At 38.6% G+C, this 24,276-nt stretch overlaps 2 protein-coding genes across 2 annotated transcripts; both read left to right on the top strand.

The window, feature by feature from the left end:
- Window positions 1-46: 46 nt before the first annotated feature.
- Window positions 47-5,015, top strand: LOC102703985 (nuclear transport factor 2). The gene is made up of 10 exons (XM_006657863.3): window positions 47-183; window positions 1,088-1,137; window positions 1,214-1,351; window positions 2,187-2,490; window positions 2,570-2,796; window positions 2,909-3,080; window positions 3,173-3,294; window positions 3,378-3,443; window positions 3,696-3,759; window positions 4,130-5,015. Exons 2-10 carry the CDS (start codon window positions 1,090-1,092, stop codon window positions 4,597-4,599), a joined length of 1,611 nt encoding a protein of 536 aa, XP_006657926.1. The 5' UTR covers window positions 47-183; window positions 1,088-1,089; the 3' UTR covers window positions 4,600-5,015.
- A 14,611-nt stretch (window positions 5,016-19,626) lies between these two features.
- On the top strand, window positions 19,627-22,729 carry LOC102721569 (ninja-family protein Os07g0602900). Its single transcript, XM_040525684.1, has 2 exons — window positions 19,627-20,608; window positions 21,964-22,729. The coding sequence occupies exons 1-2, from the start codon at window positions 20,095-20,097 to the stop codon at window positions 22,371-22,373; spliced, it is 924 nt and encodes a 307-aa protein (XP_040381618.1). The 5' UTR covers window positions 19,627-20,094; the 3' UTR covers window positions 22,374-22,729.
- The last annotated feature ends 1,547 nt before the right edge of the window (window positions 22,730-24,276 follow it).

The following is a 24,276-nucleotide window of genomic DNA, read 5'->3' as shown; positions in this document are numbered from 1 at the left end:
CCTCTCCCCCCCCCCCCCCCCCCTCTCTCTCTCGTCTCGTCTCTTCCTCGTCGCTCGCTTCGCCTCCTCGAGTCGAATCCCATCCGCCACGAGGCCACGCGCCGCCGGCTAGGGTTTCCGCCGGCATTCGACGGTGATCGCCCCCACGCCGCCACCGGGAGCGCCTCCCCGCGTCCGCACGAGGTTGGACCCCCTGATCCTCCCCCCCTCCCCATTACTAGGCGTCCCAATCCCTCTGTTTAGGGTGTTCGTCGTTGCGACCGACCAGATGATGATCGCGCCTGTATGATCTGTCACATCTGTGCGCGCTTGGTGCGTCCCGTCCTTTGCCTCGGCCTCTCTCCGGTAGTTAGGGTTTGGTTTGGCTGGTGTGGTGTGGTGTGGTGCTGGGGTAGGGTTTTACGCGTGGAGGGAGCTATGCGGGGATTTAGGTTTTATATACGTTTTTGGTCAGTGATGGAGTGGGATGTCACACAAATCCTTCCGTATGGCCTTCCTCGGGGATTTATAAGATTATGCCATACAAAATAAATCGGTGCATGGATTGCTTTTATGGTAGGTATATTCGGTGTGTCGAAGGAACGTGGTTCTTGATGTCAAATAATTAGGTTTCGGGTTTTCATTATTGGGATAAATTTGATGATTTGACACTTTCTTAGTTGCTAAATTGTTTATGTTGACACTCGGAAGTATGACATGTGGGACAATCTGAGTCTGTCAAATAATCAAACCTCACTTTTTGTGGAGTGTCAAAATATCAAATCTCTCCATTATTGGTAATGTCAAATAAGCCCATGCTCTGATTCTGGTGAAATTTTACTGGTTTCTTTCTCTGTCAAAGTGGAAACCATCATGATCCGAAGTGGAAAGTCATTAAAGTTGCATGGATTGTTTTGTTTTTGTTTACTTTTGCTGGAATTGTTGTTATCAGCTTCTTATATCATTTTGTTAGCATCGGTTTGGCTCCTCAGATGTGAGGAATTCTTATCCAGGCATTCCCTGATCTGCCAATTAATTCATCTGATTCGTTTTATTTAGCATTAGCCTTAAGGATTTCAGATACTAATCAGTGCTCTCCCTTCCACAGCAATGGCCATGCAGGTTGGGGATTCAGTTGCTCCTTTGAGTCCACAAATGGTAGTGATTGCCTCAATTTTCTAGCAATCTTCTCCCAAATATCTGTTTTCATCATAATTTTGGCCTTTCTTTACAGATTGGAAATGCGTTTGTGCAACAATACTATAATGTTCTCCATAGTTCACCGGGTCAAGTCCATAAGTTCTATCATGATTCAAGTACCCTTGGTCGACCAGATTCTAATGGAGCTATGACATCTGTAACCACAATATCTGTAAGTTCTCTGCAACAGTATTATATACTTTTTCAATTAGTTATAAGAGGTGAATACACACTCATAGGCTGGGTAATTTGGAATTAGGAGTATGGGGTAGTACCATGCTTTTACTTGTATCAAATTTTTGAATTTTGATTTTCATTTATGCAGTGCCATTTACTTCTTACCTTTTTTTCCCCAGAATTGAAGCACACCAGCATCAAATATAATCATAGATCCTCGCCCAAAAAAAAACAATGATAGATGTGCTGTCAGCAGTTATAGTTCCATTTGCATGATAATTTCAGAGAAAATGTACTGACTTGATAATTATCAGTAGATATTTTTGTGTGAAGTATCATGCGGTGTGCCTTCATAGACTGAAATTTTACTGCAGATCAGTCAATCATGTAACGGCATCTGATAGGATCATAGGATATAATGTGAATCTACTGTTTAGTAGAGTATTATAGCACTTTTCTCATTTTACATGTATCTAATCTGTAATATGTATTAAGTAAGGCCATGTGACTTTGCCCCTGCAACTCACATAGTCACATTAGTTATTTGGTACTGCCTCTGTTCACTTTTATAATGCTTTCTGGTTCCAAAAGGTTATTTTAAGATTTTTACCAACAATTTGTTAAGTTACAAGTACTTTTAGTGCATTTTTATACTGCAAAGTCCTTCCACTCTACTGGTTTTATAGCTATTAAGAATATATTTCAAGAGATATTAATTATCATGATTTAATCGTGGAGACCTTTTGAATCAAAATGCATGTTACAAAATTAAATTGAATGGATAAGCACACACTTTGATCTAGTGTAATTGTTTTGTTGTGCTTGAACAGGGTATCAACGATGAAATTCTCTCTACAGACTTCAGCAGTTGTTTGATAAAGTTAGAGAATGTGGATGCACAGTCATCCCTCAGCGGTGGTGTGCTCATTTTGGTCACAGGATCTTTTGATCATCATGGCACTGTGAACCGTAAATTTAGCCAGTCATTCTTCCTTGCTCCACAAGAAAGCGGAGGCTATTTTGTTCTGAATGATATGCTAAGATATTTACCGGAAACACCATCAACTGAGATAAAAGATTCTTTGGACAACCATGTTGATGATAACACTCACAGTGTGACCACATCTGAGCCAGGTGATTGAATTTCATTACTTCACCTTTGGCTAATAATTTTCCCATAGATATGTTTGCTAATATTTCATTATTTTGCCAGAGACTTCTGGCAATGTGAATGAGACTGCAGATTTGGAACTTCCATCTGCTGAGAATGTCAATGACAAAGTTGAAAATCTGCCTGCCAATGACAATTCTCCCAAAGAAAATGTTATTATGGCATGCACAGAAGTGGTTAGTCAGAGTGCTGAGAGTATTCCCGAGCCCACACCTGCTCCTCATGCTTCAGCTCAGAAAGATGTTACTAAGCAGTCATATGCATCAATCGTGAGCTTACTTTTTTTTTTACTGCACAGTATTGCCTGAATTATGAATAGACAACAATAATGTCCTTTTTGAATCCATGCTTACACTATTCCTTTGGTGGTTTGTACTACAGGTTAAGGTCACAAAGGAGAGCACAGCAACTCTACCTGTTGCAAAGCCCAAGCCTAAGCCCAAACCAAAATCAACTGCAAAGGTGGCTGACAATGCGGAGAAATCTGTGTCCTCACCTGTGATTCCTCATGCAACTGATACCACTTCTCCAAAAGACAAAACTGTTCTTGTTGGTTAGTTGTCATTTGTTTCATGCTTTATTAAGAAAGAAGCATGCATCTTGTTTTTATGCTGAAGTGAACTATAACATGCCATTATTTTGTAGAGCATGGGTATTCTGTTTTCGTGAAAAACTTGCCCTGTAATTCTACTGTAAAAGCTATCGAGGAGAAATTCAGCAAATTTGGTGCTATCAGACCTGGTGGTATTCAAGTTCGTAACCGTCAGGTTAGTTCAAATTTGTAGGTTTGGTTGCTCTAGCCTCTAAGCCTCTTATCATTTGTGCTGACATTTCCTCCATGTTTCTGCAGCCTGATGGATTCTGCTTTGGCTTCGTTGAATTTGAGTCTCGGCAATCCATGGTAGCAGCAATTGAGGTTTGTTTCTTGCAGTGTTGACATCAGTTCATAGTATACTTAATATGTTAATCAGCTAGTTAGCTATCGCTAATTTGGCTTCATTCTGCTCGAATTCTGTCTGCATTCATGGTTTTGTTAGAATTTTGTTTTGTTGAAGCACATTGATTCATGTAGTTACAAGGGGAGCAAATTTAGAACCCCCTCCTTTTACAGCACGATGTAAACATCTGAAAATCTGTTTTTTTGACTAGTTCTCAAAAATAATTGTAGGCATCTCCAATTACTATTGGTTCAAAAGATTCTATTGTTGAGGAGAAACGGACCACAACACGAGGTGAGCAAGATTTCTTATCTTCATGGCAAATACACTGATGGCATGTTGTGTAGTTCTAGTCAATCTAGTACAGGTTCACAATCTTGATGTTAAAAGACAAGATGCATTTAGAGAAAATCTTATGTATGTGAATGTTACAGATCCTATCAATTTGTAATTTACTTTAGTGATATTGCTATTAGCTGATTGACTCTTCTGGTATATCTGCTTCCCTCCGCATGTGTTTTAGAATCCTCATGAGTGCCCTTTATGTTTATTAGGCTTTGCATCCATGTATGACATTTCACTCTTTGCTGCCAGCTAGTGGCTTATTTTTAACTGTGTTTATTGCATGAATGATGTGCCAATTTTCCTGTCTTATCACTTTCAGTTGTTAATGGTGTCACCCATGCTGAAAACAATGGCATTGCTCGGGGTGGTCGGTTCCAGCAAGACAGGGGTGGATACCGTGGGGACAACTTCAGGGGACGAGAAGCAGGTTTCATGAACGGTAACTACCGTGATGGTGATAACATGAGGAATGGATTCAGAAATCAGAATGAGTACTCAGGGCATGGTCGAGGGCCACAGGGGAATGGATACCATCAGAATGGTAATGGTTACCATCAGAACGGTAACGGATACCATCCGAACGGGAACAGATACCAGAACAGGAATGGATACCACCAGAATGGAGATGAGTACTATCAGAATGGTAATGCATTCCGGCATAATGGAACTGGATACTATCAAAACGGGAATGGCTATCGTCAGGAGCGCTCCTTCCACAATGGGAATGGTAATGGTCGGTCTGGCCGCTTCAATGGACCCAGGCAAACAGCAGTTCAAGTTGAAGCATAAGCATATGGGTGTTTCTTTTTGTCTGAATCCAGCAAAGTAGAAAATTAGGTGCTATCCCCCACCCCCACACCACCCCCAAGAAAAGAGAAGAAAGTCCTTTTCTCAATCCCGTGCTCATCTAGGAACACCTTTTGAACCCTATTTGGCTGCGACAAAGTTAAGTCTCAGTCCTTGTTTTGCCTCGATGCTTTTTCTGACTAGCTGCCATGTTCATGATAAACTTTCACACCAGAAAGTGTAATTTTGGAAAGGTTGGAGCTAACTTGCTAGGTTCCTGTGGAGACTGGAGATAAGCTATCTATATATGCTTTAGTATTTATGGCTGTTACCTTGATGTCATATTGTGATGTTTATGTATTTTCATGAGATATTGTTGTTTATCTTGGTGATAACGTATCGTTCTAGCGTGGTTTGATCTGAACTAAACTAAGCTTCGGTACCTTGCTCGTTTGCTGGTGCTAGAACTGCCCTAACTGGCACAGTATTAACCTGAACCTGCAACAGAAGTTTAGCATAAAAGTGCTCCTTTGGATTGAAGGAACAGTAAAGGGAAATTGGAGGATTTCATTGCATAGGTAAATTTCCTATGAGTTAACCACATTAGTCATTACTTGTGCATTCCACGTTAGTCATTACATAACCAAAGAATAAAGTCATATTAGTCATTACATAACCAAAAGAGATACATAAATGTTTCTTGGCACTCGAAAATATGGTGATGAAAAAAAAAGAGACGAATTGTTCTAAAGGCTGAACACTTTTTTTTTTGGTTTTTTGATGATTTTGAGCGAGTTGAAATTAAGGCATGAGAAGAAAATCCATAAGATATTTTTCTTGCATATTCCCTTTTCCAAACGAGCTAACAGGGGAAAAAATACCTAGAGTTTGAAATCTTCCAAATATCCTTTGAAATTCCTTTAATCCAAATGTCTAGCTCTGCTGTGTCCGTAAAATCGAGCGGAATTTTGTTCTTAAGAAATTCCAGATAAGTAAATCAAATTGCAATATATTTGTTACTTTCTCACGCTTTGTACCTGTGTCTAATCCCCAAGCAAATTCAAGCCCATGTCACCCCGCTCCCCACCAATGGTTGCGATTTTATTCAGGGTGGGCCAAATGGAGGCCCAACTTTTAAAAGCTGCTCAAACTGGGCCTTAAAGCCCAAAATTAGGCCAACTGGAGTCCTCGTGTTGGATCGCCATTTTTTGTGGGCCAAAATGAGCTCCAGGGCCGGCCCGTGCTACATGCTCGGTCTGGGCATATTCTCTGCTGATTTGGTCTGAAAATAACTCCATTTTGCCAAATTTGCTGGTACTTTATTTTTGAAGCAGTTATTGCAATGGTGTTTAGAGAAGTGAAGAACTATTTCATTTGAGTTTGATAAAGTAATGGGGTTTATCTTTTTTTTTCTTTTCAATGAAAAGCCAAAAATCATATTTGTAATCAACTTCCAATTTAAGCTTGAAAATTTTAAACTTTAGTTTATAAGCATAAGCATAAATGAAAAGATTAGGCTACGAGAGATAAGCTCATTGGACTTTAAGTAGAAGATAGTTCACTGAAGTTTGAGAAGGAAAACATTATTTTTTTTCTTTTATTTATATATTGCTACGTGCAAAATAGGGGATGGTAAAGTTTTTTGAGGTGAGGTAGTACTTGATGCTGGGTTTCTGTAATAGTCCGTACATACAATGAAGCAATTGATCACCCCCCAATCAAGATCCCAGTTTGAATCCTATGCTATAATAACAATTATTAATTATAGTCACCTATGCATAGGTCCTACCTTTGTATGGGTTTACATATCGATGACTATAATGGCAGTCCCATACATGATTGATCCCCTATGGACAACTAACGTTAGTAACAATTGCTCATGAAGTAAAATATAATTGTGATATATAAAGTTATATGGTGGATGCAAACATTGATTGATTGCATGACTTTTCTATCTATATAAAAACAGGGAAGGAGATACTTTCACCGGTTTCTTCCTTAACAAAAACTAAGTGATAAATTAAAATATAAGATGTTATTGTTGATAACGACAATACATTTAGATTCATATTTGGGATAGTCCTTAAGTCCCACCCACAGTATAAAATAACAGCTAGCTCGAGCTTAGTTCAACATGCCCTCGTCGATGTATCATTTATCGACAGGTTTCTTATCGAATAGGGATATATCGACATGGGTCATTTCAACCTGACTCCTTTTGCAATTTTTAACATTCGGTCTTTACTTTTATCTTTTTTGTAATTTTCCGTTTAAATAGTTTTGTATTTAAAATTCCATGTTCATTGCATAGATTATTTTGGTATTGGTTTGCATAGACTAAACAAGCTGTTATATTATAAACAGCACATAAGTTTTTTGCACTTATTTTCACCTATCACGTAAATTTGTATTCCCAAACACGCAATTTCCTATCAGTGACATCAAAACCACTACACTCGATTTGTCCCATCAGTAATCATGACCCCCCCCCCCCCCCCCCAAAAAAAAAAACGAAAATTCAGAGCCAGTTTCGCTCTTTTATCCTTGCAAAATAGCTCGGTGCTACTCTTCCGAAATGGACCCTCTGCTCTAATCGCTTTCAGGGGCCATCCATGGCGCAACAGGCGTTGCACTAGCATTAAACATCACAAGAAGGGAAGAAAGAAACAACAAGAACAACAAGAGAATTTTTTTATTAAATAAACCTTTTTAGCAAGTATTTATTACTAAACCACTGACCAATTTTTTTAAAAAACTAAACATTTTTATCACGTCAGTATTGCTGACGTAGCAAGACAACACTGCCACACAGCCTGCTAGGCTGCGCAAGGCGTGACAGTCTTGCTACGCTAATATCGGTGACGTGGCAAGCCGTTTCGCCACGTCAATGTCGGTGGCGTGGCCAAAATATTCATACGGTGAAAATATTTTCCCCGAAAGTTTAATAATAAAATTATTTATTAAAAAAAGATTTAAAAAATAAAAAAATTCACAAGAAGAAGAGATCGAGAGGAGGATGGAATGCAGATTCAGCCCCTGGGCGACACATGTTCCCTGTTCGGTGGCTACGTTCCATCATGATCATCATGCCCTCCTGTCCGGTTAACTATTTATCTATCCATCCCTCACCATCTGCATCTTCTGCTTGCCCGGATTCTCTCTGCCGGCCGCCGGCCACGCATACTTGCAGCCACTTGCTTCTCTCCTTTCCATCCACCTCACCTCCTGGCCCATGTCGTCGATGGTGTTTGCATTTTTGTTCTGATGTTTTGGAGGCTCTGAAAACTCTTCTTCCTGCTGGTGTTCTTTTAGATTTTTTGGATATATAGACAGTCTGATTTCATGATGGCTATTTAAGGATATAAACAGTTAAAATGAATAATATTTTCCCAAATAAAATCACTTTTGCTTTCTCTTCAATTCGTTTTCAAAAAAAAAACTCTTGCTCCCTCTTAGTTTTCTCAAAATAAGTTTATCTATGAGTAATTGTGGCATTGAAATTTGTGAAAACGGTGAAGAAAAACACTAGAGTTAGATAAAGTGATGTACAATACAGATTTGACAAAGTGAATGGTAGTTTAGGTGAAAAATAAATTTATATTCACGTAAAACAGAAGAAAATACATATATTTAATTTTTCCATTGATAGTGACATGTTAGTGATAATTTCGTCGATTTTAAGGTACAGTCAACTTAGTCTTCAAATTTTAAATATACTGATAAAGGTAGTTCATACGCGTATTTATATTTATAGATATAACTTTGTATATGTTATAAGTGTCTAGTGAAAAAAGAAGTGTTGCCAAACCATTCCGTATTCTCACATGCTTGTATATAGGGAATGAGATCTTTTTTTTATGACATAAAGATTGACACGTGAACTTTAAAGCTATTAGACCCATATGTCAGCCATCAAGGCAGGGAGAATAAGTCATCGGAATTACGTCCCATATACAGGGCTTGCACTCACCGTATCCTTGGAGGTAAGACTTATTTGTTTGTGCATGAACGCGTACTTGCATACACATGGATGATATTTCTACAATCTTATACCAAATACAAAGCAGGACACTGAGCGATGGAGCAACTAAACGTACGTGCGCCCGCCGAACCTTCAGAGTGGTTCTTCAGAAAGCAACTCCACGAAATAATTTGGTGAGTGCAAAAGCTGAAAAGCTTACTGTTCAGATGATATTTCCCGGCAGAGAGTTCGTGATTCAAGTTTCAAAACCCCTTGGTAATTAAATTGCATCATCCTGTCATGGTTTCTCTGTTGATCATGTCATAGTTATTTTCGATGGAAGAGGATCCTCTGACTTAGTTGTATGTCCAGTTATATTACTAAAACGTACGTTAAGTATAAAAAAATAGGACCTATATATCGTTGACTCAAGTGTGTTCGTGTAATTAAGTTAGAGCAGTTGTTTTGTTTCTGTTATGATCATACGATATGATGCTACGTTGACCATTTATCGTAAAAGTCAAACGATATATTTATAAATAAAAAATCATTTGTGAGTAGAACTTTTATATATTTATTCTAAGCGATCCAAAAGACAATGTAAGAAAATAAACTTCGGTGAAAAAGCCCCCAAAATTAACTCTAAACTTAAAGTTAAAAATTTAAATTTTGGGTTATTAGTATAAGCAAAAGCGAAAAGATGGTCACTTAACTGGTAAAGAAAAAAAATTGCTACATACAGTACCTGTTTCCATGTGACACTTCCATTTCTCAATTGATCTACAGAAGCATTACAAACCACAGGTACAATACAAAAATGACGCACAAATATAGCCCAAGTTGCGCATATAATAGTCGGTCCAGGTGCATGCACGGCACGGAGGGCCGACCGAATTCGACACCAATTTGGCATTGAATAGTGCAGGCTTGCATCCTTGGATAACATAAACTATCTCCCCGTTTGCATGCATCCACTGGTGCAGCTTAATTGCCCAGCAGCCATAGTGGCATACCCATCTTGGACATTATTGCTGTTTTTTTATGCTTATAAACCAAAATTTAAATTTTTAATTTATAGTCTGATCGTGAGGTTTTTTATATTGTGGTTTATTTTTCAGCATTTCGTTTTAAATCGTTAAAAACACAAATCTAAAGAGATTTATAAATTATTTTTTGTTTATAAATATTTCTTTTTAAAAAGTCAAACAATAACCCTCTTATGTGATGGTGTTGTGATAACTGATGGAGATGCAGAGGGAGAGAATGCAGTGGAAAGTGTTGGGTTGGATTTGTGACGATTTTGTATTGTGCAACTTGGGCAAGTTGGCAGGACTGATCGACCGGCCCTTGTGCTGGGTGTCCAAGGAGTGTGCTCCGTCGACCTTTCCCTGCTTTTACACGTCTGTCAGGTGTAGTTATCAATTATAAGGTGTAGAAGCAACTCCATATATATTTCTGCTCTTATCTAGCAAAAAGCATAGACCTATATATAGTTGTATCATTTATATGAGATTTACTGTATGAGAGCGGAAACATTTCTGCACTTGAGACATGGGCCATCTGCAACCTATTCTCATAGTCATATATAGATACGTTGCAATACACAGAATTGATTGATGTGAACCAAAGATTATTGGTATTTAAGAAAATCAATAATGGATAACGTGATCTGGACGGGCTTACTATACGAGCTGACAAGCGTAGGTGATCAGTCTGGACCCTGTTTGCGCCGTTCAAACATTCATGGAGTGATGCCAAACTAACATATTTGTTAAAAAGTAATTTATAAATATTATTTTTATATACATGTTCTTAACCGTCTAAAATTCAAGGTTGAAAAATAAACTATAATAAAAAAAATCCAAAATCAATTCCAAATAGCAAATATAAAGTTAAAAATTAAAATTTTAGCTTATATGCATAAATATAAAAAAAAATCGTAACATTAGACTGCTCCATCGTGCAAGTACCGGCAATATTATTCTTGCCATATTTTGTCAAGGATGGATGCAGCTCAGCTAGCTCTCTCATGACAAAACAGATCGGCACCGGATTGCCTGAACCTGAGCCAAAAAAAAAAAAAAAACAAAACAAATCACAACCCCTTCCTCATTCAACCAGAGGTGTAAAAGGATCGATCCGTAAACCCATAGATATATTCGTAATCCTATGCATATCTATACTCCATAAAAGTAAGAGTGATGGGTGAGTGGTGATAAATCTACCACTTATCCCACTACCAACTTTCTCCTATTTTTAAAGTAAAAAATAATTAAGATCTATATATCAAACTATTTTTATTAACTTTAATTTATTAACATACTAATAATATTTTTAAATAAAATTCCGTTGCAACGCAGGAGCGATATTCTAGTATATACAAATAATATCTGTACAACCCATCAAATTATGAACCGACTCGCTTGCATCCCTACTACAATACGGATATACGTGTGTACATGCACGCACACACTAAATCGTCAAAAGTGCACGTTTCAATACGACATGTGAGTACGTACGAACGTGCAGTGAATGTCTGGTCAATCGGTGCACACGCAGATAAAAACGTGCAATTAATGTGATATATTTATGGAGGTTGGTTAATTAATTAGAGCGACACGTCCATTTCTCAACATCTTCTTTTTTTCATTTCTAAACAACTAGATGCGTACGTACACTGCCCACGGTGATCCCATTGGGGAGTAGGCTCATCTAAACCCGTACATACGTACTCTTGGCACCGAAGAAACTACCATGCCTATTTAAAAAAGGTTAATTATATCCATGTAATTATAAATTTGTAAGTTTTGAAATATATCATTACAATTCGACTAATTATAAGGATATCATTATAATTTCAGAACTATTAGAAATATGCTACTCCATATCCTTTCGGTGTATTTTTTAGATCATATTGTCCATCTATTGTTTACCGTGACTTTGGCATGTGCAAAGGGCAATTTGGTCCAAAAATAACATATCTGAAATAGTTATAAAATTATAATGGCATATTCACAATTAGTCGAATTGTAATGGCATATTTTAAAACTAGCAAAATTATAATGGCATGTATCTAATTAACCCTTAAAAATGTAAGTGATTTTATATATGTATTTCATAACCAAAATCTCTTATATTATATTGAACGAATTAAATAAATATAAACAATGCATTATCTGGCAGAGGTTATAGGTGTAATCTTTCTTTATTATCTTAAAAATGAACTGATATTGTGAAAGTTTCATGATATAGAACATTTAATTGATGGTTTTTACATTTTAAACCACGTAGTTAATACTTCCTTTTAATTGCCATAATTTTTTTAGTAGGTTTATCTTTTCCGCTCCTTTTTCCCTTACGTCACATGAGTATCTCGGCCATTTACAATCTGATCCATAAATCTGACGAGTTCAAAAAAACTATAAATTTTTCTATAAAAAATATATAAATTTTACGTGTTATTTGGTACGACGGTCATCTACAAACATAACTGCTCCTCGGTTTCACCATCTTCTTATTTTAGCTAAATTTATACATATATTAATACATATATATATAGACCCGTAAATAAATTTAAAATAAGGGTTGTTCAGTTCCTAAAAATTTTCACCAAAAACATCGTATCGAATCTTTGGACACCTAAATAGAGTATTAAACATAGATAAAATATAAAACTAATTGCACAGTTATATGATAAATCGTGAGACGAATCGTATGAGCCTAATTAGGACGTGATTATCTATAAGTGCTACAGTAACTTACATGTGCTAATGATGGATTAATTAAACTCAAAAGATTCATCTCGTGGTTTCTAGATAGAATCTAAAATTTATTTTATAATTAAACTATGTTTAATACTTTAAATATGTGTTTAAAAACTTAATGGGATGTTTTTGAAAAAAAATTTACAAACAAGGTCTAAGACTATAAAGCCTTTGGTACGTCTACTGTTAAAGCATGCGTACGTGTCTCAAGTGGGGATCAACCACTGCTGCACCTCCTGACTCCTGTAAAGAACCCACAGATCGATAGGCCTAGAAACAGCCAACAATGTGCCAAAGTTACGTACTGTACTGCACTGTAGTGTAGTGTGCTGCCATAGATGCCATCCATGCCAATTCAGTCTAGTCCTATGGGCTGCAAGTTGCCAATTTACAACACTTATCTCCTAGCTCCATCAGAGTAATATATTAGTAATTTCAAGCCAAACGATATATTTATAAAAAAATAATTAACATATAAACTTTTTATATATGTGTGTTTTTGGCGATTAAAAGTCTATCTGGAAAGTAAACTCTAATAGCAAAACCGTAAAATCTACTTAAAACGAAATTAAAAACTAAAAATTTAAATTTTAGCTTATAATTATAAACAGAAGCGAAAAGACCGGGCCGAAACACTCCAGTGAGTGAGCTAGAGGTAACAAGGATCAGGCAGCGAGCAACTTGCCATTTAATAGGAAAAGAAAAGGAGGGGAAATTAAAGAGCAAGTGTCCAACAATTGCGGCCAATGGCATGTCGGATCCGAGTCTTTTCCGATAAGAAAAAAAGAGTAGCTGGAGATCGCAGATCAGATCACGCACCGTTAATTGTGTGAGTGTGTGTTGTGCTTTAGATCGGATAAAAATATTTGTTGCTGCCATCATGTATTCTCTCTCACAAAACGGACATTGACGGGCAAATAGTTTGGGTGCTTATACAAGAAAAAACGTAGCTATGGATGTATTTGGGTATATTTACGGTGAAAACTCAACCACACCAAAACTTGTGTAAAACACGACCGAATAGTCGTCTAAACCACGCAAAAAATATCACACGGAGATAATTAAGACGATAATGGCAAATCCATCGTGCAATGTCAGATCGTAGCCGATGAGGGCAGTGGCAATATGGGTGCCACCGTTGGAGGTAGAGAAGTCAATGGCCCCAGCTACCGGTTTCCCTAAGGGAAATTCTCCTATTACGAATGGGATGGTTTTAATTGATTCTTCACGAAGAATTAAAGGATCACTCTTCTGTCCCCGTTCCTTGTGGAGATATGATTAATAGATATATATGAGTTTTAAGTTTATTTTTTTCATATCATGTGATTATATTCATTGTTATATGCAATAAATAATAATTTTATATTTCTATCATATGAATTAGTAAATATATATTTATTTGTTGATATAAAATTTCAATTATATATGATTAGATGTATACTATATTATATATTGTTTAAGCAGGTACAAGAAATCCACAGGAATCAATTCCCCGTGCGGGGATAAGTACTGTGACGTAAAACCCAATGGAGAATTCTATTAATGACTCATTATCGATCATTGTATGTTTCAGTACCAATTAAACACCAATTTAAGGATGAAATGTGCCGTTCTTCTTTTTTTTTTTTTGCTGAAGTACAAAAATATGCGTTTATCATGCTGTTTTACTTCGAGACTCATCTCACCAGGTAGTTAAAAGTACACCGATGGAAACGCAACTTTGCCCTAGCAAACCAAAAGCTCAGGTACTTAGCAAACTAGGTTAGTGCTAATGATGGTACTGACATTTGCCATTAGTCTAATCACCACTTGAGTAATTGACAAATTGCCAAAAAAAAAAGATGTGTTGCAAGTTGGCGCCGGGCAAATGGACGCCGCCGTCCAACCGGAGGAGGCCACGAGTGAGGCCTTCTTTACTTTTCAAATTTTTTTCCAAAAACGTCACATCGAATTTTTGGACACCCAAATATAGCATTAAAAATAGATGAATCAAAAAACTAATTGCACAATTACGAAAGAAATATTGAGACGAATCTTTTAAGCCTAATTAGTCCATAATTAGCCATAAGTGCTACAGTAACCAACATGTGCTAATGACGGATTAATTAAGCTCAAAAGATTCGTCTCGCAGTTTCCAGGCTAGCCGTGAAATTCGTTTTTCATTCATATCCGAAAACCCCTTCTGATATTCGGTCAAACATTTGATGTGACACTTCTCAATCTAAACATCGTCCGAGACGGACGGAGATGAGAAAATAGACGAAAAGATTAAAAAATACTATAAAAACATAGATGAGCAATAGTGTAATACTACCTCCATCCTATACTAAGTTTATTTTTTAGTTTTTATTAAAAAAAATCTTCCATCTTAAATTATTTTTGTGATTAATATTTTTATTAGTACTAGTCGATAAAAGTATACTTTATACGTGAGATTTTATAATTTTTAAATAGGATGAATTGTCACATAAATTTAAAAAATAAAGCTATCATAATAATAATAATTGGGGTTTGAATCTGACAGCGTCAAATCGCCGACTCCTGATATTTTTTTTATGTGGCGAACATCGTACAAAATCGATATCCCCAAGATTCTGTTCCCCGCCTCGCGGATTTGCTGGATCTCTTCTGCACATCACCATGAGAGGCACACATGTGACCTATTAGGAATGGATCAGAAAAAAAGTTCAGAATCCACGGTTTTATTGTTACTGGAGTAGTATTGATATTTAAGGCCCGTTTGATAGAGCTCTGAACTTTAGATCCTAGCTCCAACTCCAACTCCAGTGAGAGCTGCTTCTGTGGGAGCTGAAGAGCAGATCAAAATTGTTTGGCTAGCTTGGTCTGCTCTAGAACTTCTAAACGAGAGGATACAGAGTATATTGATAATAATATCCTTGTGGATCATATGGAGTCATGATTAAGCCATAATTTAATTATATTTCTTTTTCATATAATTAAATACCGATTATTTTTTTAATTTGAACAACAGCCATGTGGTTACAAAATCCTATATGGTAGTTAACATATAATATAAATGTTTAGTAATAATATATAGTCCTACATAAGTGGCAAATTCGAGCAATTAAATTAAATAACAAATGATAGTAGGTCTTTTGGCGTGGAGTGAAGTTGTGGAGCAGAAAAACCCAGCTCCACCCCTGTAGTTCATTTTTGAGGAGTAGCTCCGGCAGCTCCGCTCAAAAAAAATAGAATCCGTACCGTTTGGCACAGCTCCGGCTCCAGCTAAGTTAGAGTTAGGAGCTGGAGCTGTGCCAAACGGACCCTTACTTCGTCCGTTTCAATGTATGTAGTGACCATCCGTTTTATTAAGAAATTTATTAAAAGACTCAAAAAAATCATGCGTAAAGTATATTTATGTTTTATCATCAAATAACGATAAAAACATTATCCGCCAAAAGTTTAAAATAAGACGAAGAGTCAAACACTATATCTAAAAACTGAAAAATAAATATATTTTGAGACGGAGGGAGTAACCATGTTTAATAATTATTGCTTGTTTAGCTTTATGCTACTCCTCTTGTGAACAGCGATGGGTTTGAAAAGAAATTCTTCCGATAGTTAATTAATAGTAGTACTATGAAGATGTATTGTGCCATAAATCATGGGTTGGTGGTATAGCTATCATAGTTTTATTAAAATCTAGTACTAAGTAGTGAATAATATGTCACCTGGTGTTGTTAACCATGACGATTTGACTAATAGATGCTTAACCTATGTCCATGTCATTTAGCAGTTACCTCGTTCATTTGTCTGTTTTGTTAGGTAGTATGATTTACCGGATGAGTTAAAATTTTCCTTTTATAGCGCGGCAACGTGTTAAGGACAAATGATACTATTATTTGTGAATTATTTTGATTAATTATAACAGTTATTATATGTCGTCAACTAGCATAAAAAAGAGATTGAATTTATAATTCATTCAAACATAGGTAACATTGTTTTCCCTCAAACTTTCGTTTTGCTTTTCGTTTATCAATGTGGCATCTCACTTATTACAACTATATAACTAATGGTATTGTGTGTGATAATAAATTTTTGCTAATATTAAAAATATTCCGTACTATATGTATCTTTTAATCATGGGGATCCCTAGAGTAATTATATGGAGCTAAACTTCAACTATCTTTCAAAAATTTTGAAATAGCTAAGGCATTGTTTAGTTCCCAAAAACTTTTTCCCAAAAATATCGCATCGAATCTTTGGACATTTAAATGAAGCATTAAATATATGTGAATATTAAAACTAATTATACGGTTATGGGAAAAATCGCGAGATGAATCTTTTGAGCCTAATTAGTACATGATTAGTCATAAGTGTTACCGTAACCAACATGTGCTAATATCGGATTAATTAGACTTAAAAGATTCGTCTTGTGGTTTCCAAGCGAAATATAAAATTTATTTTTATAACTAGACCATATTTAATACTTAAAACGTGTGAACATACATATTTATGTGATATTCCTCGTTAAAATTTTTGGGAACTTCAGCTTTCATGCAATGCAATATAAGAACAAACATCCACAGTCTACAGTTCACAGACGATCCATCCACCCCCAGCCACTGCGGTGGGACCACAGCCCAACGCTATCCGCCATCCACTTGTAGGCGGGCCCCACCCTCCCAGTAGACACCCGGCCACCATCCCGGCCGTCCGTTCCCCCCACCCCCGCCGCCGCGCGACACGTGGGTCTTACGCCAGCACGTCGCCGTCGCGCGCCACCCCCACGCGGCCGGCGGGGGGATGACGTGTCCCCTCACACCGCAGACGTCGCGACAACCGCGCCGACCCCACCACGCTTACGTCACCACCAGAAACCACCCGCGCGCGCCCACGCAGCAACCGACGCGTGGGGCCACGGCGTAGCCCGGTCCCACATGTCATCGAGCGGGGACGGCGACGCGGGGGGTCGCGAGAGGGGTGGGCCCCGTCCCGGAGGGAGGGGGCGTGAGCTGTCTCGTGGGCCCCCACGGGCAGGAGGGACACGTGGCGGACGATGCGGCGCCCTGCGCACACGTACCCCCCCTCTCTCTCTCTCGGGAGGCGACGTGTCGCTGCGGCGTAGGGTCGCCGTCGAGGCAGAGTGGGGCCCACCGGCGCGGCAAGTTGCAGCTGTTTGTTTGTTGGGTGCCAGTTGCCAGCCTAGGGTAGGGTAGGGTGGGGCCCAGCTGCATGCCTGCCTCTACGGGGTCGCCAAGAGGTGGATGCTGTTTTTTGGGGGTTTCCTGTGGGCGAGCCGAGCCGATCAGTCAGGCTCTAGTAGTGTCTGGCTCGGCTTGGTACGGTGGAGTACTCTAGTCTAGTGTACAGTATACGGGTAGTACTACCAGATTTGATTTGATTTTGAAATGGTTGAAAACTGGAAACGTGCCTGGTTTAGCCATATTTGTTTCCAAGGATTGAGCGTGATAAAACTATGTTATTCGTTTTTATCTTGTTCTCAGGAGGACTGCGTTCGTTCCTTATACTATTCTCATTTTTTTTCTCGGTTTCTGCATGTATGATTTCTAAGTACTAGATGGTGTATCTTTAGAAATGGTTCCTATATAAAATTTCATCATTTTATCTTTTTAAAACAGATTTTTTTTAACTTTTTTAAGTTAATTTCATCATTTATATTATTTAATAGCTATCACAAAAATTAGATAATATTTATCCTTCGTCTTCGGCGGGAAAGAACGCAGCCAAGGTTTTTAGATTTTTCTTGAGTATTTTATTTATGATAAACTATTCAAGATAAAAAAAATAATTATTAGAAAATTGATCTACAAAGGTCAGGTGAGGTTATATAGAAATTTTTGACACAAAACATGTCATTTGAGAACGTGACGACGGAAATCTAAAAACAGGATCAGAAAATCATCGATAAAATGTTCTTGCAACGACTAAATATCAAAATCTACGCAATGAAGTAAAACGAATTAAATGTTCACTATGCCTGCGTACGAAACAGCAAAACAGTTTTTCTTTATGTTTATTAAGAGGACATGCTCGAAAAAATAACTTTTTCCGTATAATATATATATATATAACATAAAATATTTTGTAGCTGATAGTAAATTCATGTTGTAGATGTTACTGCTCTAACACTTTATCCCAGATAAATATGTCCAAGTTAACTGAAACTTTATTTTAGAGCTTAGAACTAAACATACCTATGTAGAAAAGTTTTATTAATAAATTATTATTTATTTACAAATTTATGGTTTGGCCCATATCAGACTGATACTTAGGTCCCAAGCATTTATTTTAGAGAATGATACTTTAACCGACTTTTATATCCAACCCGACCTCTATATCCAACCAACCAGATATATACCGTCACTTTTTTGGAAATTCAGCGCCTCAAAATAACCTAACCTAAAATTCATACCACTATAGATATTTTAACCAAGATCTTAGATGCTAATCAGATAACTCTAACCACTAAGCTACATGCTCTTTCATACATATCCGGCATAATACGTCTGCACCGTTCAGACATCGATTGATCCACCAGTGAACAAAACAATAGAGGCCGGTTAGAGCAAGTTGAATAGTATAGTTCACTGTTAGCTTCAATTCATCTATAGCCAATTTAATAGTTAATTTATATAATAGTTTCTTATAAAACATATACTAGCATACACGTCATACACATAGCATCTAGGAGTCATACACACAGCATCTAGGAGTCCGTGCTGTAACTGACTATAAATATGTAGCTCATTTCTCTTCTCTCTGCTCTGTTATCTCATTAGAGCAAGTTCAATAGTACAGTCAACTACTAGCTTCAATTCATCTATAACCAATCTAATAGTCAATTCATACAATATACAATAGTTACCTACAAAAACATCAATATATGGTCCACATATTATACATACATTTTATCTCAAAGTCCGTGTACAGCTGACTATAAATTAATAGCTCACATTTCTTCTTTCCCCTCTTATCTCTTTAAAATATGTTTGTAGTTGGCTTATAGCATGCTATGGTACCGGCTCTTATGCTCTTAGAGTATGTTTCCAGTGTACTTAGCACAGAATAATCCGGAAGGTGTCAGGCCAAACGGCCCCCCTACGTTCCTTCGACACGTTTACACTTTTCATACCCCACTCCCCGGCTCCACCACACCCAGCTCGAGCTGATCCGACCTCGGCTCGGCTTGGCTCGTCACGTTGCAACACGTGTCCCCGTTGCGCGACACGTGGCCACCCGCCATGCGCTCGTACTCCCCCCGTCCAACTACTAGTTCCCCCGTATTCCCAACTTCCGATTTTTTTTCCCCTCTCTCGCGATTTTTTTTCTTTCTCTCTCTCTCCCTCTCGGGTTAATGGCGGAGGAGCGAAGAGATTAGACCGACGGACACGAAGGCCTCCCTCCATCCTCTCTGCTTCGGTGCTTCCTCCTGCCGTCTGTCTCCTCCCCCGCGTCCGGAGAGATCCGGTTCATCCAATTCTGTTCGTCTGGTCGTTTTCTTGCTGTGTTCGTGCAGCTGCTGTCGGCTTGGGGGGATTCTTGCTCGTTTGTGGGCGCTGTAATGGCCGGTCCTCTGCATTTGGAGCTCGTCGGTCGCGCGTTCTTGCGGGAATTCGCGGCATGGGGGAGGTGTTGCTGAGGAATCTGGGTGGTGGTGGAGCTCGGATAGGGTGAAAAGGTTGTCATCTGTTTGTTGCTGAGCTGAATTGTTCGGGTGTGTTCTTGAGGGGGTGGGTGTGTGTAGCTTGCTCGGAATCGAGGGGGTGGTGGTGGTGGTGGCGTGGAAGCATGGCGTCGAGGGACTTTTTGGGCGGGTTCGGCGGGGAGGTCGGCGCGGCGGGGGGGAAGGCGGGGAGCGTGGCCGGCGGCGAGTCCGACGATATTGAGCTCAGCCTGGGGCTCTCGCTGGGCGGCTGCTTCGGCGGCGCCGACCAGGCGAGGGAGTTCAAGAAGCCGCGTCTGGTGCGGTCGTCGTCCATCGCGTCAATCTGCTCGCTGCCGGGCCCGGGCGGCGGCGGCGGGGACGACATGGCCGCCGCGGCGCCCCCGCCGGCGCCGCTGATGCGCACCAGCTCTCTCCCCACCGAGACCGAGGAGGAGCGGTGGCGCCGGCGCGAGATGCAGAGCCTGAAGCGGCTCGAGGCCAAGCGCAAGCGCCTCGAGCGCCGCAACTCCATGAACTCCGGAAGGTCCGGTGGCGGCGGCCGGGACGACGGTCAGGACACGATGTACCCCACCGGGTTCCAGCTCCGGCGATCCGTCGCCTCGCAGGGGAGCACCTCGTCGTGCATGCCAGAGCCAGGTAGTACATGTGATACTGTTACCTTCCATTTTTTTTACCTACTAAAACACTTCATTTGTTGCATAATTAATGCCTTAATCTCCACTGTTCTAATTAATCCATTTTTTAGCCAAAAAGATATTTTTTTACCAAAAAAAAATGTACTACGTGAACTATTCCATTAGCTCTTTTGGTCGCTCGCTAGCTGTTGATGTTTCATTCAGGTTGGCGGGCATGATGTGCTGTTTGTGCTACTAGTTTGGCGCAGAAATTGACAAGAAATTTGGTTGAAAAATAAAACAGTTTAGCGCAGAAATTTCACATGGAGCAGTTTGATTTCATAGGATTTGACAAGAAATTTCTCAAAGGCCAAACAGGGATCTTAGTGAAGTATAGTAGCCAATGCTTTGGATAGGCAGGATGATTACTTAACTGGTCCCTGCAATTGGATATGGAATTATGATCTAATTGCCTATATATGAAGTTGTGGTTTGAGTTGCAGTTATGATGGAATTGATCAAGCAAAGATGATTTTTACTGGGATGAGTCTGTTGTTTTCACTGTTCAGGATCCTTGCTGTTGTTGGTGGCTACTGTATTACAGTGAATTGGGAGGCATGTTGAGAGATTAGGTGATGAGTGCTTTTGCAGTCCAAAACTCAAAACTGATGATTCTTTAAGGAGAAAAAAAATTGGTGCTTTTACACATAGGATTGATTGTTTTTTCCCTAGAGTTTGCTATGATTGATGCCGTTCATGGAATTCGTTAGGCTGTGATGTTTTTGTGGAGGCTACAGTCCTCAGAGATGCCTTTTTTGGGATGGTCCTAACTCCTAACTTGTAAACATTGCCATTAGGTAGCATAAAAGAATGATTGTCTAGACTAATCATTGTCCAAGCTGGTGTGTATGAACCATTATTCACCTGGTGATGCCTTTGACATTGTCCGAGCTCAAGCCATCACCTTTGACTTAAAAATAAAAAAAAATGGAATGCATTTTGAATAGCAATTTAGCATCGCAGCAAGAGCATCTCCAAGAAAATGCTAATATATTACTTCCTAGAACCTTGTATTGGGTATAAAAATTTACACATTTCCCCAGAAGTCCAAAACTAAATAATTTGTATTGGAAACATATTTTTCTGCTGCAAATTTAGTATACGAGAGAGCTGATTTTAGGCATGCGAAAATATTAGGAACAAACTTAGAACCTATTGGACATGTTTTCTGCCTAATTAGTAATTGCTAAAATAAAGATTAGGGATTAATTTTATACACCTCCAAGAGTTGGAGTTGGAGATGCTCTAAAGTTTAGTTGATCATCTCATTTGAATCTGAAATGTGACAAATTTGCTGCTCTGCTCTTTGGCGCGCAGGTGTTGGTGTCAGTGCTGAAGCCATGGACACATCATCTTCAGACAATGCCAGTTGTCAAAACAAGCCCCTTCCTCCGACGCCGGCCGGTGGCGGCGGCAGCAGCATGAAGGAGCAGCCGCCGCTGCGGACGCTCCGGTCGCTGACGATGCGGACGACCAGCACCGGCGACCTGAGGAAGAGCATGATGGAGGACATGCCGATGGTGTCGTCCAGGGTGGACGGGCCCAACGGCCGGAAGATCGACGGCTTCCTGTACAAGTACAGGAAGGGCGAGGAGGTGAGGATCGTGTGCGTCTGCCACGGCAACTTCCTCACGCCGGCGGAGTTCGTGAAGCACGCCGGCGGCGGGGACGTCACCAACCCGCTCAGGCACATCGTCGTCAACCCCTCGCCGTCGGTGTTCTTGTGATCGCCGCTCTCGCAGGAGGTGCACACCCAGCTAGCCGTGAGATCACTCTCTTTTGATCTTCTCCTTTTCTTTTCACATTTTCTTTCTCTCTCTTTTCTTTTTCCAACCTCTGAATTTCTTGGTAATATTATTAATTACTAGCTTTTATGATATCTTAATTAGCCATTCCCTGGCTTTCCATGAGTTGAAAGGAATGCAGGGCCTGAGCTGTTATTTACTGTAAGTTAAGGGAGTGAACAAAATTTGAGAAAATTGTCGTCATCAGCTTAACAATGTCCTAAATCCAAAAATGGATGTTGGTTCAACAATGTTCTAGTTTGCACATGAGCAAAGCTCATAGGTACATAGTACATGAACATCAGTTTGTACAAACATCATCACCTCTTAAATGTAGACTTGCTTCATTTGGAATTAAGTATTTTTTTTTTTGAGAAAAATATGCTTAAATGTACGAGAGTTGAGCTAATTTCCAATGAAATTAAATTTGGGCTGTTCCTATTTGCACTGCCAACTTCTTAAAAGTCTGGCATCGTTCTCTTTCTGAGCCAGACTTCGGTATGGAGTTCTCAATCAAGATTATCCTTGCGCGCTAACACTTATAGAGCTTTTTCATACACGAGCGAAAACTTGGCAAGCAAAAACCTCTAATTAATTTTAAAATTAAGCTCTAAAATTCAAAATTAATTTTCTCTTTATAATATGCTAGAATTTGTTTTTAAAGTTTCAGAACAATGTATGTATATTTTGATAGTAAATTTAGTACCCCTCCTATTTTATTTGTTAGATGTTGATTAGTTCAAAATATTTGTATATGGAGGGAGTAACAAATACTCTTCATATGATAAATTTAAATGTTTGGGGTTAGGATAAGATTTGGTTAAACTTTAAAAACATTGCCACTAATATTTAATGTTTAAAACCAGATCTGAATGCGGAAGATCACTATAGGAGATTCAATGACGAATTATCAGGGGTTATTGATACTTTCATACGTTGGTTTAAATGTACTGCCCATTTCTTATTATCACCGTTAAGTTTGGATCTCCTACGTTGCTCCTATATAGGCTACTGTTCGTTTATTCAAAAATTTTAGTCCCTATGTAAAATTATAATAAATCATGCTTAAAGTTTCTATTCTAACAAATCAAATTATAATAAAATAACCTTTTAAATAGAACGGATGATCGAACTAATGTTTAAAAGTTACCTGCGTTAAATAAAATAAACAAAGGGACTATATAACCACTTAAAAGCGTAGTTCTCCGTCTCTCCTCTCAGCGTTTGAATAAAATCTCAGCCTATTTGTAGGGATATGGGTCTGTGCAATACAGTAAAGTCTTTGCTGTTACTCACTCTATGACATCGTTATCTTTTATATTTACATTTGATTATTCGTTTTATTAAAAATGTTATCCAAATGTGTAAAATTATAAATCTCTGATAATAACTAATTAAATAATAACAAAATAATTAATAATTATATATTTTTTATAAGACAAATGATCAAACGTTTGATAAAAGTTAAGGTTATCGTATAAAAAATATGGGGTACTATTATAAGAGAGTATTTTAGAACAAGATTGAGGCCGCGTTCGCCACCCAGCTAAGTTAAGTTAGCTCATTCGTTTTTCACGCGCACGTTTCCCGAACTTCTAAACGGAGTATTTTTTATAAAAATTTTCTATAGAAAGTTGTTTTAAAAAATCATATTAATCTATTTTATTTTTTAAAAAATAATTTATAATTAATTAATCATGTATTAATCTATTAATACGTTTTCAGTCTCGGATAAATTAACTTAACCACTCTCCGCCGAACGCGGCCTGAGTACAATGGCAAGTAATATCTCCCATACGTCATGATTCTTTCATCAAGAAAAAGGAAACGAAAAAGAGCTAAGCCA

The sequence above is a fragment of the Oryza brachyantha genome, chromosome 7 (assembly GCF_000231095.2).
Source record: "Oryza brachyantha chromosome 7, ObraRS2, whole genome shotgun sequence".
Taxonomy (NCBI): Eukaryota; Viridiplantae; Streptophyta; class Magnoliopsida; order Poales; family Poaceae; genus Oryza; species Oryza brachyantha.
This window is presented reverse-complemented; position numbering and strand designations above follow the sequence as displayed.